Source organism: Pseudophryne corroboree, chromosome 11 (assembly GCF_028390025.1).
Source record: "Pseudophryne corroboree isolate aPseCor3 chromosome 11, aPseCor3.hap2, whole genome shotgun sequence".
In the NCBI taxonomy this organism is placed as follows: Eukaryota; Metazoa; Chordata; class Amphibia; order Anura; family Myobatrachidae; genus Pseudophryne; species Pseudophryne corroboree.
Window position 1 is genome coordinate 295,200,983 of NC_086454.1, and position 13,698 is coordinate 295,214,680.

Below are 13,698 nucleotides of genomic sequence, written 5' to 3' on the forward strand. Positions count from 1 at the left end.
AGTTTATATAGGGGTGCATGAAAAAGCTTGTGGCCACAGTTAATAAGAGTTAACCAAAGATTAACCCTGCAATGTTCAAACAAATATAAAACCACAGCACTCGCCACTCCAGAAGTGGGGTGCAATGTCTGCACTCACCACTCATAGGGTGGGGTGCATGTAGGTGGCCATGGGCTATCAGAAAACACACCTTTCTGCAACTTATTCAAGATTTTACATAACTTTAATTAATAAACTGGAAACCTCCCACATTGTCTACTGTAATTCCCTCCTTGCTTGCATTCCTCAGACTTTCAGTACCACAATCTATTGTGAACACAGCAGCCAGACTCATTTCCTCGTTATTCCTCATACATCTAGGAAGCTCTACATATACACACACACCTCACACTGCAAAATATCTTCTCCCCCATAAACTATTACTTTATTAGATCTCCCATAGTGTTGCCTTATAGGTAATTGTCTGCACTTAGTATAATATTAGGGCAATGGATATTGTCTGAATCAAAATATAATTCATTATAAATAGGCGATGTTACCATAGTGGACAGTATACTGGATATATATAGTAAGGAATAGATATGAAATAAGTTTGAATGTATGAGGTAATGTTTAGCTGATTTAAGAGATTAGGTTTGTGTATGTGTTTATATAGATATACTGTATATTTGTGTTTTACAGCAAGATGGTAAAAAATAGTGTAGGGAACAGGTTTATTCTGCTCTAGTCATAAATAAGGCCAGAGAGGTTACAGTAAGATCAAGAGTCATTGTAGAGAAAAGGTATTAGGCCATAAATGATAATAGGTATGTGACAGAGCTCTGTTGGTCATTGGAATTCACAGGTGTGCTTACAGTAGATCAGAATCTACTGGTTTGTCTATTGTCCAGTGAAGGTTAAAAGCTAGGGAGTATAAATTAACTACTATGAAAAGAGATCACATCCATTGATAAAACATTGTGTAACCGACCCCAGGAAAACTTGTCAATACAACAGAACTTTGGATGAAAAGACATTCCAGATTTTACAATACTATACTTGCTTAAGGCAGTGTGGACACCACACTTTTATGACACCATGCCTCCGTGAACAGGACACGACAGCCCAGTTCAATGTTTGTTTTATTACACCTTGGAATCTGACAAACCTATAATTACCTATTCCATTGGAAACTATGAGAATATGATAGTTTGAATTGGTAAAATATGAGATAAAAGGACCAGACTTGTAGTTAGGAGTTAGAAGGAAGAGGGAGAGGGAGAAGAAGAAGGAGAAGGAAGGAAGTCAGTCAGGAGGAGAAGTCATGGAGAACATGCAGAAGGAATGATTCTTGGGATGGCAATCTTTAACTTGCAAGTATACATTTTATGTTAGCAATTGAAACTGTTTGTGAAACTTATGTCATGTTGTTTTATGTTATGTAACGAAGGAAGCATATATAATTATAATTAGTATATATATCACTACTGTGTATATCTTATTCTGTACGATTTGATCTGCCTGTAAATAAAGAATCATATAAAAAGAGCGGTAATATTCAAGCTTGAACTCTCTTTAAGGAATCTTAACTTAATAACTTCATAAGTCATATGTATAAGGACTGCATATATGTATCAGCCAATTAGTTTGTAAGCCTGACATAATATATTTGCAGATATATATGATAAATGCATATTAATTGAAATATATCCATATATTAAATACCATATATGATATATTAAATATTAATATTCATAAATATGATTCCAAAAAGCAATATTGGCGACCATGAAGGGACTTAAATAACGAATGCATTTTTGCATTAATGGTCAGGCACGCCTTACGAAGACGTGAACCTGATTCTTCTTTACATTTCTGTTTGGCTTCTAGAGCCGCAGTTCTGCGCATTTTTCTAAATGCTACAGAAAACTTTTGCATTTTTAACATTTCAATGCTAAATTTATATATTCTTTGTTTTTAGTACTGAAGGTATCCTCTCCTTAAGATTGACCGGTGTCTTAAGGTTAAACTCTAATACCTGGTACATTTATACATTTATTTGGAAATACTCTTTTCCACTGTGCACATTTTCTATTCTAGGCCTTTAAATTCTTTATTCTCATTTGTAACCTATTCCACTGTGATCTTGTATTTTGCCAGCAGGCTTATAGCCTTTGGTGCTGCTTCCTAATAGATATTATGTTAGTTAAAATAACGTATATTGCACTAACACATTTATCCTAGGTTATACAGAATACAAAATTGACATTACACAATGGTAATAAATTTTCATAGATACATCCCCACCGTGATTCTGCAGATTTGGTAGCCAGCTTATAGCATCTGCTACTCCTCATAAATATTATAGATCAGATAATCAGATTCAGTAATAACAAGTCCAATTCGTGGTCGCCAATATTGCTTTTTGGAATCATATTTATGAATATTAATATTTAATATATCATATATGGTATCTACATAGCATCCCTAAAGACTGATATATGGACAAATCCTCAAGGAGTTTTCCAGTTTCACAAGAAAGGAGAAGGTTTTCATTAACCCTTTCATCACAAGTAATCATTACTTGTCTTTCAAACTACATGTACACTCCCACAACAGTGTACAGCACATCTCATCACTGTGATTATACAGAACTGTCTCATCCCTTCATATACCTTAATCACATATATGTAAACATTTGTCTGAGATATATTTTATATCATTGCATATATACCTTGTAAATATTTTATGTTTTTTTTATATATTACACAATAGATACTACCTATGCTTCCTTCGTAAAAGCTTCAAAAGTAATTAAATATCTAATACAGGATGGTATACCACGTTATAACAAATTGGGCCGAGATTATTAAGTGGGATGAATAATTCTCTTAATAAAGACTGTCACAAGTCTAAGATAATTATTTGTAGCATAACAGGGTCACTGTATATGCACATGGCTGCATATAAAATAATATTGGATGGAATTAGATATATTTAAAGCCATTCCTAAATGATATTTAATATCTGTTTGAAGCAAAATTATATTCATTTATTGTATTGATAGGATGTTACTATATACACATCAAAAGCATTTTAAATAATTATTAGTCAAAATATAGGTAGGATAGAAAACGCCTTTATATGGGTTAAACTGGTATAAGTTTATGTAAGATTGAGATGTATAAATAGGTACAAGGTAGAATAAGGAGATTTAAGACTGCATGGTAATTTATTCAGTGAGGAAATACAGAACAGAGTAGGTGTACTACTCACAGCCATTTGTGGTACTATTGCCCGAAGACAATTAAGACCTACTATTAACAAGCAAGGAAAGAAAGAAAGAAAGAAAAAAAAAAAGACTGTTTCATATATGCCTGTTCTATTCAAAATCACAACCTGTTTGTGCAAAAGCAATATGGACACTGGTCACAACTGCGGCATTGGATAAACGCAAAGGAAACAGAACTGCTAAAGACTGTATAAAGACTATTACTATTACTGAGGGTCGTCACAAGTACTGAATGTTCAAGACACAGCACTCGACGTACACAGCCCTCTGCCTCAAACAGCGAAATGGCAAGCAAAGGAGCAGCTGCTACGAAGAATTCTACTTCTAGTAATGGTGCAAATGTTGCAAACGCAAGGCCATAATGCAAACGCAAGGCATCTCCAATTGCAAGCAAACCACGCAGATGACAGTCTTATCCCAGTAAATTGCTACATACAAGAACAGCAAAAATGTCCAAACGTACTGATCCAGATACAGAAAAAAGGTCTACAATTGGGCTATGGTATTCCAAATGTCTGTAGAAATTAGTTTTCCTCATGAATACTGAATAAAAACCTCAGTTTTGTCTGCTTTAGTTAAAAAGTAGAATAAGGTTAGGTAAGCTAAGAATTTTTAGAGATTTTTAAAATCATAATGGTTATTATTATTACACTTATGGTATATATTATGGTTACAACGAAAGTTATGTTTGAAGGAATATTTTGAAATGTATTTGGAAGCAATTACGCTAGTTTAATGTGTGGCCAATCAAAAGAATTTCTCATGGCCACAAGGGGGCGACTGTTGCCTTATAGGTAATTGTCTGCACTTAGTATAATATTAGGGCAATGGATATTGTCTGAATCAAAATATAATTCATTATAAATAGGCGATGTTACCATAGTGGACAGTATACTGGATATATATAGTAAGGAATAGATATGAAATAAGTTTGAATGTATGAGGTAATGTTTAGCTGATTTAAGAGATTAGGTTTGTGTATGTGTTTATATAGATATACTGTATATTTGTGTTTTACAGCAAGATGGTAAAAAATAGTGTAGGGAACAGGTTTATTCTGCTCTAGTCATAAATAAGGCCAGAGAGGTTACAGTAAGATCAAGAGTCATTGTAGAGAAAAGGTATTAGGCCATAAATGATAATAGGTATGTGACAGAGCTCTGTTGGTCATTGGAATTCACAGGTGTGCTTACAGTAGATCAGAATCTACTGGTTTGTCTATTGTCCAGTGAAGGTTAAAAGCTAGGGAGTATAAATTAACTACTATGAAAAGAGATCACATCCATTGATAAAACATTGTGTAACCGACCCCAGGAAAACTTGTCAATACAACAGAACTTTGGATGAAAAGACATTCCAGATTTTACAATACTATACTTGCTTAAGGCAGTGTGGACACCACACTTTTATGACACCATGCCTCCGTGAACAGGACACGACAGCCCAGTTCAATGTTTGTTTTATTACACCTTGGAATCTGACAAACCTATAATTACCTATTCCATTGGAAACTATGAGAATATGATAGTTTGAATTGGTAAAATATGAGATAAAAGGACCAGACTTGTAGTTAGGAGTTAGAAGGAAGAGGGAGAGGGAGAAGAAGAAGGAGAAGGAAGGAAGTCAGTCAGGAGGAGAAGTCATGGAGAACATGCAGAAGGAATGATTCTTGGGATGGCAATCTTTAACTTGCAAGTATACATTTTATGTTAGCAATTGAAACTGTTTGTGAAACTTATGTCATGTTGTTTTATGTTATGTAACGAAGGAAGCATATATAATTATAATTAGTATATATATCACTACTGTGTATATCTTATTCTGTACGATTTGATCTGCCTGTAAATAAAGAATCATATAAAAAGAGCGGTAATATTCAAGCTTGAACTCTCTTTAAGGAATCTTAACTTAATAACTTCATAAGTCATATGTATAAGGACTGCATATATGTATCAGCCAATTAGTTTGTAAGCCTGACATAATATATTTGCAGATATATATGATAAATGCATATTAATTGAAATATATCCATATATTAAATACCATATATGATATATTAAATATTAATATTCATAAATATGATTCCAAAAAGCAATAATAGGATACTTTCACCCCTTTAAAATTTATCCTGAATGCAGCTGCTAGACCTTGCAGAACTGTCTTCTACTGGTGCACGCTTGTCCCTAGATTGGTCGTCTGTACGCTACGAAATCTAACATAAAATACATATACTGATATACAGAACCATTAACATATATGCTATTTCCTTTGTCTCACACCTTAACCGCTCTGCACAAGACCTGTGCCTCTAATACCCCTTTCAGACTGACAAATATTTCTCGGGTTATTGCACATGAACGCGAATGAACCCGGTAAATTGCTCAGTGTGAAAGGGTACAGGAACAATATCCCAGGACGAGCGTCCCAGGATTTCATCCCAGGTATCAACCAGGGTTGAATCCGGGATCGTCCCAGGATGCAGTGTAGTGTGAATGGGCCCTACCCGGTATTCAGTACCTGGGACTGTTAAAAGGCCTTTCATTGGAGCTTTCCCGGGCTCAGAAAAGATAATGTCATCATCCAAAGCCCGGGGAAGCGTCCAGGAAGCGGAGGAGACAGTCATGGCGACCTGGACAGATCAGGAGGTGAAAGAGCTGCTCAGCATAAGGGGTGAGGAGGAGATTTAAAAAACAGATCACAGGCACAGTGAAGGATGCAGTCATTTATAAAAAGTATTGCAAAGCTGCTGAAGCAAAAGGCATTTTACGTACACAACCGCAATGAGCAGGCCCCACCCCTACCTTTGCTTTCCTATTGTGACCTCATCTATGTGAGCCAGACCAGAAAAATTTCCATTTCTAATGACATACATATGCATTTGCAGGGATTTCCCGGTATCAGTGTGAATGGGGCGGTCCCGGGTCGATCCCAGGTCTAAGTGCAGTCTGAAAGGGGTCAATCCCGGGATGCGTCCCAGAACACATTCCCGAGTGTGACCCGGCTGTGTCAGTCTGAAAGGGTTATAATCTTCCGTCATTACTTGCACTTTGCAGGCTGTAACTACTCTGTGGAGTTACTGTTCTCCTACAACAAGACTTTCCCCCTGCCTCCAAACCTTCCCTCGCCTTTTTAGACAAGCTTATTAAATTCCAGACATCACCCTCTTATCCTCCCGCAGCTAATCTACCAGATTACCACCCCCATCAATTCATATACAATTACTATTTCTATAGTCACACACTCCCAAACCAGCATTGCTGTGTGATTGGAGCTCCATTAAGCACCTATTCCCATGGCAATCTGACTGGGCAAATAGCCAAGTAGGCATTTAACTACATACTCTATTTTCCTAGCGAGCAGGCCCCTCTTACCACTTTGTCTCCTAACACAAAGTCTTGTTTTATTACTGTAAATTAAGGAAGATCTAATCTGTGGCGACAGTTATAAACCATGGGTCTTCAACCTGTGGCCCTCCAGCTGCTGTGGAACTGCACATCCCAGCGTGCCCTGCTCAGTTTTAGCATGCCTTAATAGCAGAACGGGGGCAGGGCATGCTGGGATGTGCAGTTCCACAGCAGCTGGAGGGCCGCAGGTTTAATACCCATGTCATACACCGTGGGGTGGATGGACTGCACACCCTAATTCTAAATGTAACTAGCGGTGCTCATGCTGAGACCTGTAGTGTCACACAGAAAAAAAAACAAGAGAATATACAGTTGCACACTAACACCACTGGTGATCACAACAATTATAATAAACTCTGCAATTTAACATGGAGTGAAATTGATGTTCTCACCTATGTAACACTTAGCACGTAGCTGCTACTTCTTATTAATTTAATATATATATAATATATATATTGATATATTGCACCTGATATCCCATCTAAAGTAATGGAAAATCGCAGGGCGATATTCAGTTGTCCCCCGTTATCGCCCCTATTGCGCCCATAGCAGTCGGGTTTAGACGAGTAAAGCGGCTACGCCAAACTATAGTCAAGGGCGTGATCAGGAAAGTCCCGTTTGGGCGCCCAAACGGGTCACTTTTCTCGCATTTCATATCACCACCCCCGGTGGTAGCGAGCTGAAATGCTGATATGATGCCTGTCGGCAGACACATTTTAATAGCTGCCGGTGGGCGCCATAGGGGGGTGGAAACAATTGAATTCCTCCCGAAAAATTGCACTTCTCATTTATGTTATGTCTTGTGGTGGTTGGGTTGTGCTGGTCCAGGGGGAGCCTATGCTCTGGACTTTAACTTTAGGAATGTTCGGGACCCTCCTGATGTGGTCACTTGGTCGTGGTAGGTAGGCCCATATTTTTGGCCGAAATTATGTAAGAGAACCTCAAATTTCACTTCATGGTAAATTGCAGAGCTTATTATAATTTCACACAGAGGTAATCAAGCATACACTGAGAACAATCAAATATCATGCAAAAAATAAATGTCTTTTTAAACCATTAAAAATATCTTGCAAAAAATGACAAACACATAATGAAGTGTATATCCATTCAAAAGCAATGTTAGGAGGCCTGAGCATACTAGCATAAATAGAAAACACAGTACTTATCCACACTGTCAGGGTGAAATAAAGCCAGTGATCCTCCTATTGTCAAAGACCTGATTGCTGAGCTGCTAACTTTGCTGTCCTGAGTTCAGACAGTCGCCGCCCATGGGGAGAGTGTAAATTTGCCATGCAAGTGTGCAAAAATCCAGTGCGTGGAGGCTGTGCGCAGCCCAGGACTTACTCCTACAGTGCGATGAGAACGGGCTGATCAGGGTCGGAGCTGACGTCAGACACCCTCCCTGAAAACGCTTAGGAACGCCTGCGTTTTTCCGGACACTCCCAGTAAACAGTCAGTTGCCACCCACAAATGGCCTCTTCCTGTCAATCGGCTTTACGAAAGTCCATGTGAATGAAATGTTCGCACCATCCTGCCGCTGACAGACGATGGCCATTGTTGTTGGCAGATGCACAGTCTACTGCTGATCGCTGCTGTGCGTTTCCGCGCAGCGGGCGATCAGGTCTGAATCACCCCCCAATTAAAACGTGTGTGTGTGTGTGTGTGTGTGTGTGTGTGTGTGTGTGTGTGTGTGTGTGTGTGTGTGTGTGTGTGTGTGTTTTAAATTAATAAAACTGTTTTTTCCCCCCCAAATTGTTGATTTTTTTCTTAAATGGTCAAGTAATGTCAATTAAAGTTATTCATCCCTTATTCACTATCATTTTTTAAATAAATTTGCATATTTGTTGGGAAAAAAAAATAATATATTAATGAATCCGGTTTAAAAAGCAATTATTTACATAAAGGCCCCCGTACATCAATGATGCCTCTGGGAATCGGGTAAATTAACCATGTTAAAAATGCCCGATTTGCCGATCCCGACCATTTCCAATCAGGTTCTGGGAATCAGGATTTTTAAGCATGTTTAATATTCCTGAACCCCCTACCTGGCCATAAGGGGGAATCAGAGAATTGCCCCCAATAGACTGCAGATGTATAAGGGCCTTAATTTGGCTTAAAAAAAAAAAAAAAATGTTGCCAATTTTGGGAATATTTTTGGAAAAAAATATTAAGTGGTTAATGTACAAGAAGGACTGATGCTGCATTTGTTTCACTGGCTGCAGAGAATGACCCAATATTCATCCAAAGCCTTACACTTCTACCTCAGATAGTTAGACCTAATCATCCAATATGGATAGGCCTGAACAGACATGTTTGCTTCTTTGTAGGGATCAAATGATGTTACTTGTGTAAAATTTTATAAAGTTACAAGAAATAAGATGCTTTGCTGGTAACACAACACTCTCATAGGACAAACCAACCTCAGTGATATCCCATACTGGCAGTACCTGCACAAGTACTACTGGTAACTATTAGATGATACATGTGACTACATCCATAACCAGAGACTCTACATCAGAGGTTCTCAAACTCGGTCCTCAGGACCCCACACAGTGCATGTTTTGCAGGTCTCCTCACAGAATCGCAAGTGAAATAATTAGCTCCACCTGTGGACCTTTTAAAATGTGTCAGTGAGTAATTTATACACCTGTGCACCTGCTGGGTTACCTGCAAAACATGCACTGTGTGGGGTCCTGAGGACCGAGTTTGAGAACCTCTACTCTACATAGTCAGCAGATTTTCTGTTATTTATACTACTACAAGGCATATGTCTGTGATGGAACGCAGATACGGATATAATAAATATTAGTGACAGAACATGTCTACTGAAAGCATACAGAGTGGGTGATTGTAATGAGAGTGAATTGAAGTAACTAAAGCTCATATAAAACTAGATAAGCTTTGCAGATTGAAGCAATCTATGCTGCCTAGTTAATGTTTGTAGATGCTAGCTGAGAAAGTCTATCATAATGGAGGGATAGAAATAGTCTTGTAAATGGCAGAAAGCAATCACCACATGATAAAAAGCTCCAGGGCATAGTTACCTCTCCCTCCTCGAACTGTCTCGCTCACTGCGATGGCTGCGCTCAGAGTCTCTATTGGATGGCGTTGGAGAGGGCGACTCCCAATGGGATCGCTGAGAAGCTCCGTACCCGCTGTCATCTTCCTCCCATCCAGAGCGAGAGGGTGTTGAAGAGTCTAGGAAAACGACACAGAGGTAAGGCACTACCCACGGTGAGCTGTAGCAGAATGGAATGAATAGAAGACTGGCTGTACCTCTGGGCTTGTGCCTTGGGCTGTCAGGCTCACTACGTCTTGAACTCCTTTCAGAATCACCGTCCCGTTCGGACCTGTCTCGCTCAGACCTGCTGCTCCGCCGGCTACGATCATCTGACAAACAGCAAAAAAAAAAAAAAAAAAAAAAAAAAAGGGGCTTACTACACAGCAGAGCACAACTAATTTAGGAAAATTGGCAGAAGAACGTGTTAAAAGAGCTTTAATGACATTTGTTGTAGTAGCGCTGTTCATTAGGCTAGACACACATATCTCATAGGACTAAAAAATGAAGCAAAATTGTTTTGTATTGGCCAGGTTTAAAGGCCAGTTCCAATACTGCCCAGTCACCCAACTACCAGTACTGTGGGGGTTTTGCAGCATTGCGCTACTTGCCAGTAACTAGCACAAAGCATTGACAGTACATTGCTGCTCAATCCGGGCTCGTGTTAGAACCGGACATAGGGTGCAGTAGGAGCTCCAACTACTCCGAGCTGTTAAGAGAAGAGCCGCTGCAGCCCACACAGGTGTGACTTCTCTCTGGAATGGAGACCCCACAGTTCTGTTAATCTGTTAGTTATAGGAAGATTTAGTGTTGGTTAAAATGTATAGCTCGTTCTGAGACTTCCCATTACCCCTGTCTCGACTGCTGCGCTCCTTCCGCCGTTGACGGTCATCCTTTGATGAAGCATAGACACCGTGTTCCCTCCTTTCCCTCTCTCTCTGGCGACTCCGAGCCAGGAACTCCTCATTCACCCCGCCCGTATAGGTTGGCGTCTCCACACGTGCTGATCTGTAATGTCTGAAACATAAATAAACTGATCAGCCAAACGCACTACAATGAAGCACAACATTACTTCACATGCTCCAAGTACAAAGGCATCTTGAGTCTACAATACTTGTAAGCTCCAAACAAAGATGTGCCGGCTCCAGCCTCAATACCTGTCTCCATGACTTCCCCGGCTAATCCTGTCACTGGATCCTTCGGGAGACTTGTCTCGATCTTCCCAATCTCTAGAGCCAACTTTAGCCTTTTTGTCTCCTTCCTGGCGCTCTTTCTCTTCCCTCTCCTTCCTTTTCTGCGCAGCCAGCAGGTCCAAGCCCAGTAAAGAGGAGCGGGGAGCAGGAGTCTTAAACACATGCTGCTCACTGCTGGAACTCTTCTTCTTCACCACTAATCCTCCTTCTTGGAGAGAGGGATCACTGCCCTCCAGTCTGTGCAGGGAGTCATCATCCTCCATGTTGCTGGTGGCAGCGTACCTCCTTCAGCACACATATGGTGACACCACACCACAGTCTATAGTGAGCGGTTTCTGGAAGAATGCACATAATTAGGTTACTCATAAGTGGGCATTTCTGCCATGTGCACAGACAAATGTCCTATGCTCTCAGCACACCTCTACGCAACTCACAAAGATGCAAAAACCGCATTGACAGGACAGTGGCACCAGGATTAATGGCACAGGTGCCCAAGTACCACACCTTTTTTACATTAGAAAGGACCACTTATGTTCTGTCAGCTGGGGCAGGGAGGGATTGTCAAGCAGTTCCAATATGACCATGTGCTACAACATTCTCAAAAATGTAATTTTGAAATCCCTAATCTTTTATCAGTTCTTTACTACAGAAATTAAGGGGGACTGGGAAACACTGTCAGCATGCCATTCATGGGACTACAGTAAGGGGAAGGAGCAGGTCAGTGACATTTTACAGATAACTGAGAAAACTCATTTCAGTTACAAGTCTGTTGGCCCCTTATTACAAATATGTCACCAATTTTGATGACTGCAACCTATCCGTTCACTAGAAATCAGCGACTACACAGAGGCAGAACGTAGTTCCTGATAAAATGATCCATTGCCTCTCTGGGGAAAATTTACTAAGGTGGGAGTTTTTTTAGTACTGGTGATGCGGCATATAGCAACCAATCAGATTCTATTATCTTCTAGAAGCAGCTAGATAAATGTGAAGTAGAATCTGATTGGTTGCTATGAGCAACATCACCAGTTCTAAAAAAAACTTCCACATTAGTAAATTTACCCCTCTACGTCTCAGGGACGTCACTGGACCCCTTTAAACTGATAGGTTGAACGCTCACAAATAATGAGGTTTGAATCCACAGTGCATTAGCAAGCAGCTGCTAGAATTCTGAAAGGCTCAATAGCATGCAATCTTTGCTGATTTACAAACAAAATGTTACATTGGTGTACTACAATAAATGGGACATTATAAAACAAACACTAAAATATGTACTGGGACCTTCAAATACTCTTATAAGATCCTTTATACTGTTTAAAACAAAACAAAAAGGTGACCCATATAATTCAGTGCCTTTGTTTACATCTATGACTATACATAAACAGTGATTGTGGGAATTCAATGGAATTTTAAACAAAATGCTCTGATATGATGTGGACACAATGAGCATCTTATACTTCACCCATTCATATACAAGAGCACGCAGCTTAATATACCTCTGAAAACAGACACAACATCTCAAATGAGCAAACAGCTAAATATGATGCCTCTAACACACTATTGTATCCACTTCCATGTCCCATGTACCTGTGTAATGCTTTACATAACACAACAGCACACAACACACAAACCGTAGGGAAGGGTTATTCTGTCAGGGAAGACATTAGGCACCAACCAGGAAGACAGTCTAAGACATTGATTAGGCACCAGAGATAGATAGATAGATAGATAGATAGATAGATAGATAGATAGATAGATAGATATAGATAGACAGATAGATAGATAGATACTGGTGCCACTGATGTCTCAAGAGCCAGGACTGTTGGTCCATACAGATCTATATACTAGAGTCTAGACCTAAGATGTGCAGTAGGGACTGAGGTACTCCCTACCACGGTAGTGCAAGATGCAGCCAGTACCCCAGTTAAGTGTAGGAGGACATGGCATGGGGTAAGAATGGCACACACATATACTGGTCAGTCAGGTCCATAGTGCCAGTAACCCAACACAGCCCTAATGCCCAGCACCCCTAGACTGCCCCATGATACAAGGGAAGCACATGCGATCAGCCCCATGCAAACCATGTATAGACAGCACACACAGGCGACCTGCCCGGGCCCACGACCCATTCCATGGCTTCCTTACTTCAGTCCGTGCTGGGCGCCGCCATCATGCCAGCAGCATACCGCTGCCTTCTCATAGTACTTTATTAACCAGCACACAGCAGCACACAGTGCACTTCCGGCTTCCAACGACAACCTCCTCCTCCGAATCCGAGGCATCGGCCATCTTGGTACACCAAATGCCTCTCTGGTCGCTTACGCGGAAGACTAGCAGTCGCCATGTTGGTGCTCCCAGCGAGGATTTATGAGCAAGGGGTTGTGGCATTGGGGAGCATTGCAACAATGTATCTGGAAATTAAATGGACGTGTCTAGGCCATGGCCCTCCACTGTATATCTGATTGTGCTTCTGGCCTCAGCTGGTTTTCTAGGGGGAAATTAGAAATTCTCAATGTCTCATTATCATTCTCAGAAGTACGTATAGCAAGTCCGAGACCAGTGACAAACGCAGTATTTTCACGGGGGGGAAGGGGGGGGGGGAATATAAAGGGATCACATCCTAGATCTGAATGAATGAAATATTCTTATTAAATACTTTGTTCTTTAAATAGTTGAATGTGCTGACAACAAAATCACACAAAAATTATCAATGGAAATCAAATTTATTAACCCATGGAGGTCTGGATTTGGAGTCACCCTCAAAATTAAAGT

At 40.1% G+C, this 13,698-nt stretch overlaps 1 protein-coding gene across 1 annotated transcript in view; it reads right to left on the minus strand.

Annotated features, from left to right (window-relative positions):
• Positions 1–13,181, minus strand: part of DHX38 (DEAH-box helicase 38) — a 70,881-nt gene extending 57,700 nt beyond the window's left edge. Inside the window, exons 1-5 of the mRNA XM_063945473.1 lie at positions 13,072–13,181; positions 10,891–11,261; positions 10,584–10,750; positions 9,952–10,065; positions 9,720–9,873 (exon numbers count right to left, since the gene is read on the minus strand). Coding sequence (XP_063801543.1) covers positions 9,720–9,873; positions 9,952–10,065; positions 10,584–10,750; positions 10,891–11,189 — 734 coding nt within the window. The 5' untranslated portion in view covers positions 11,190–11,261; positions 13,072–13,181. The remainder of the gene's footprint in view (positions 1–9,719; positions 9,874–9,951; positions 10,066–10,583; positions 10,751–10,890; positions 11,262–13,071) is intronic.
• Positions 13,182–13,698: the final 517 nt, after the last annotated feature.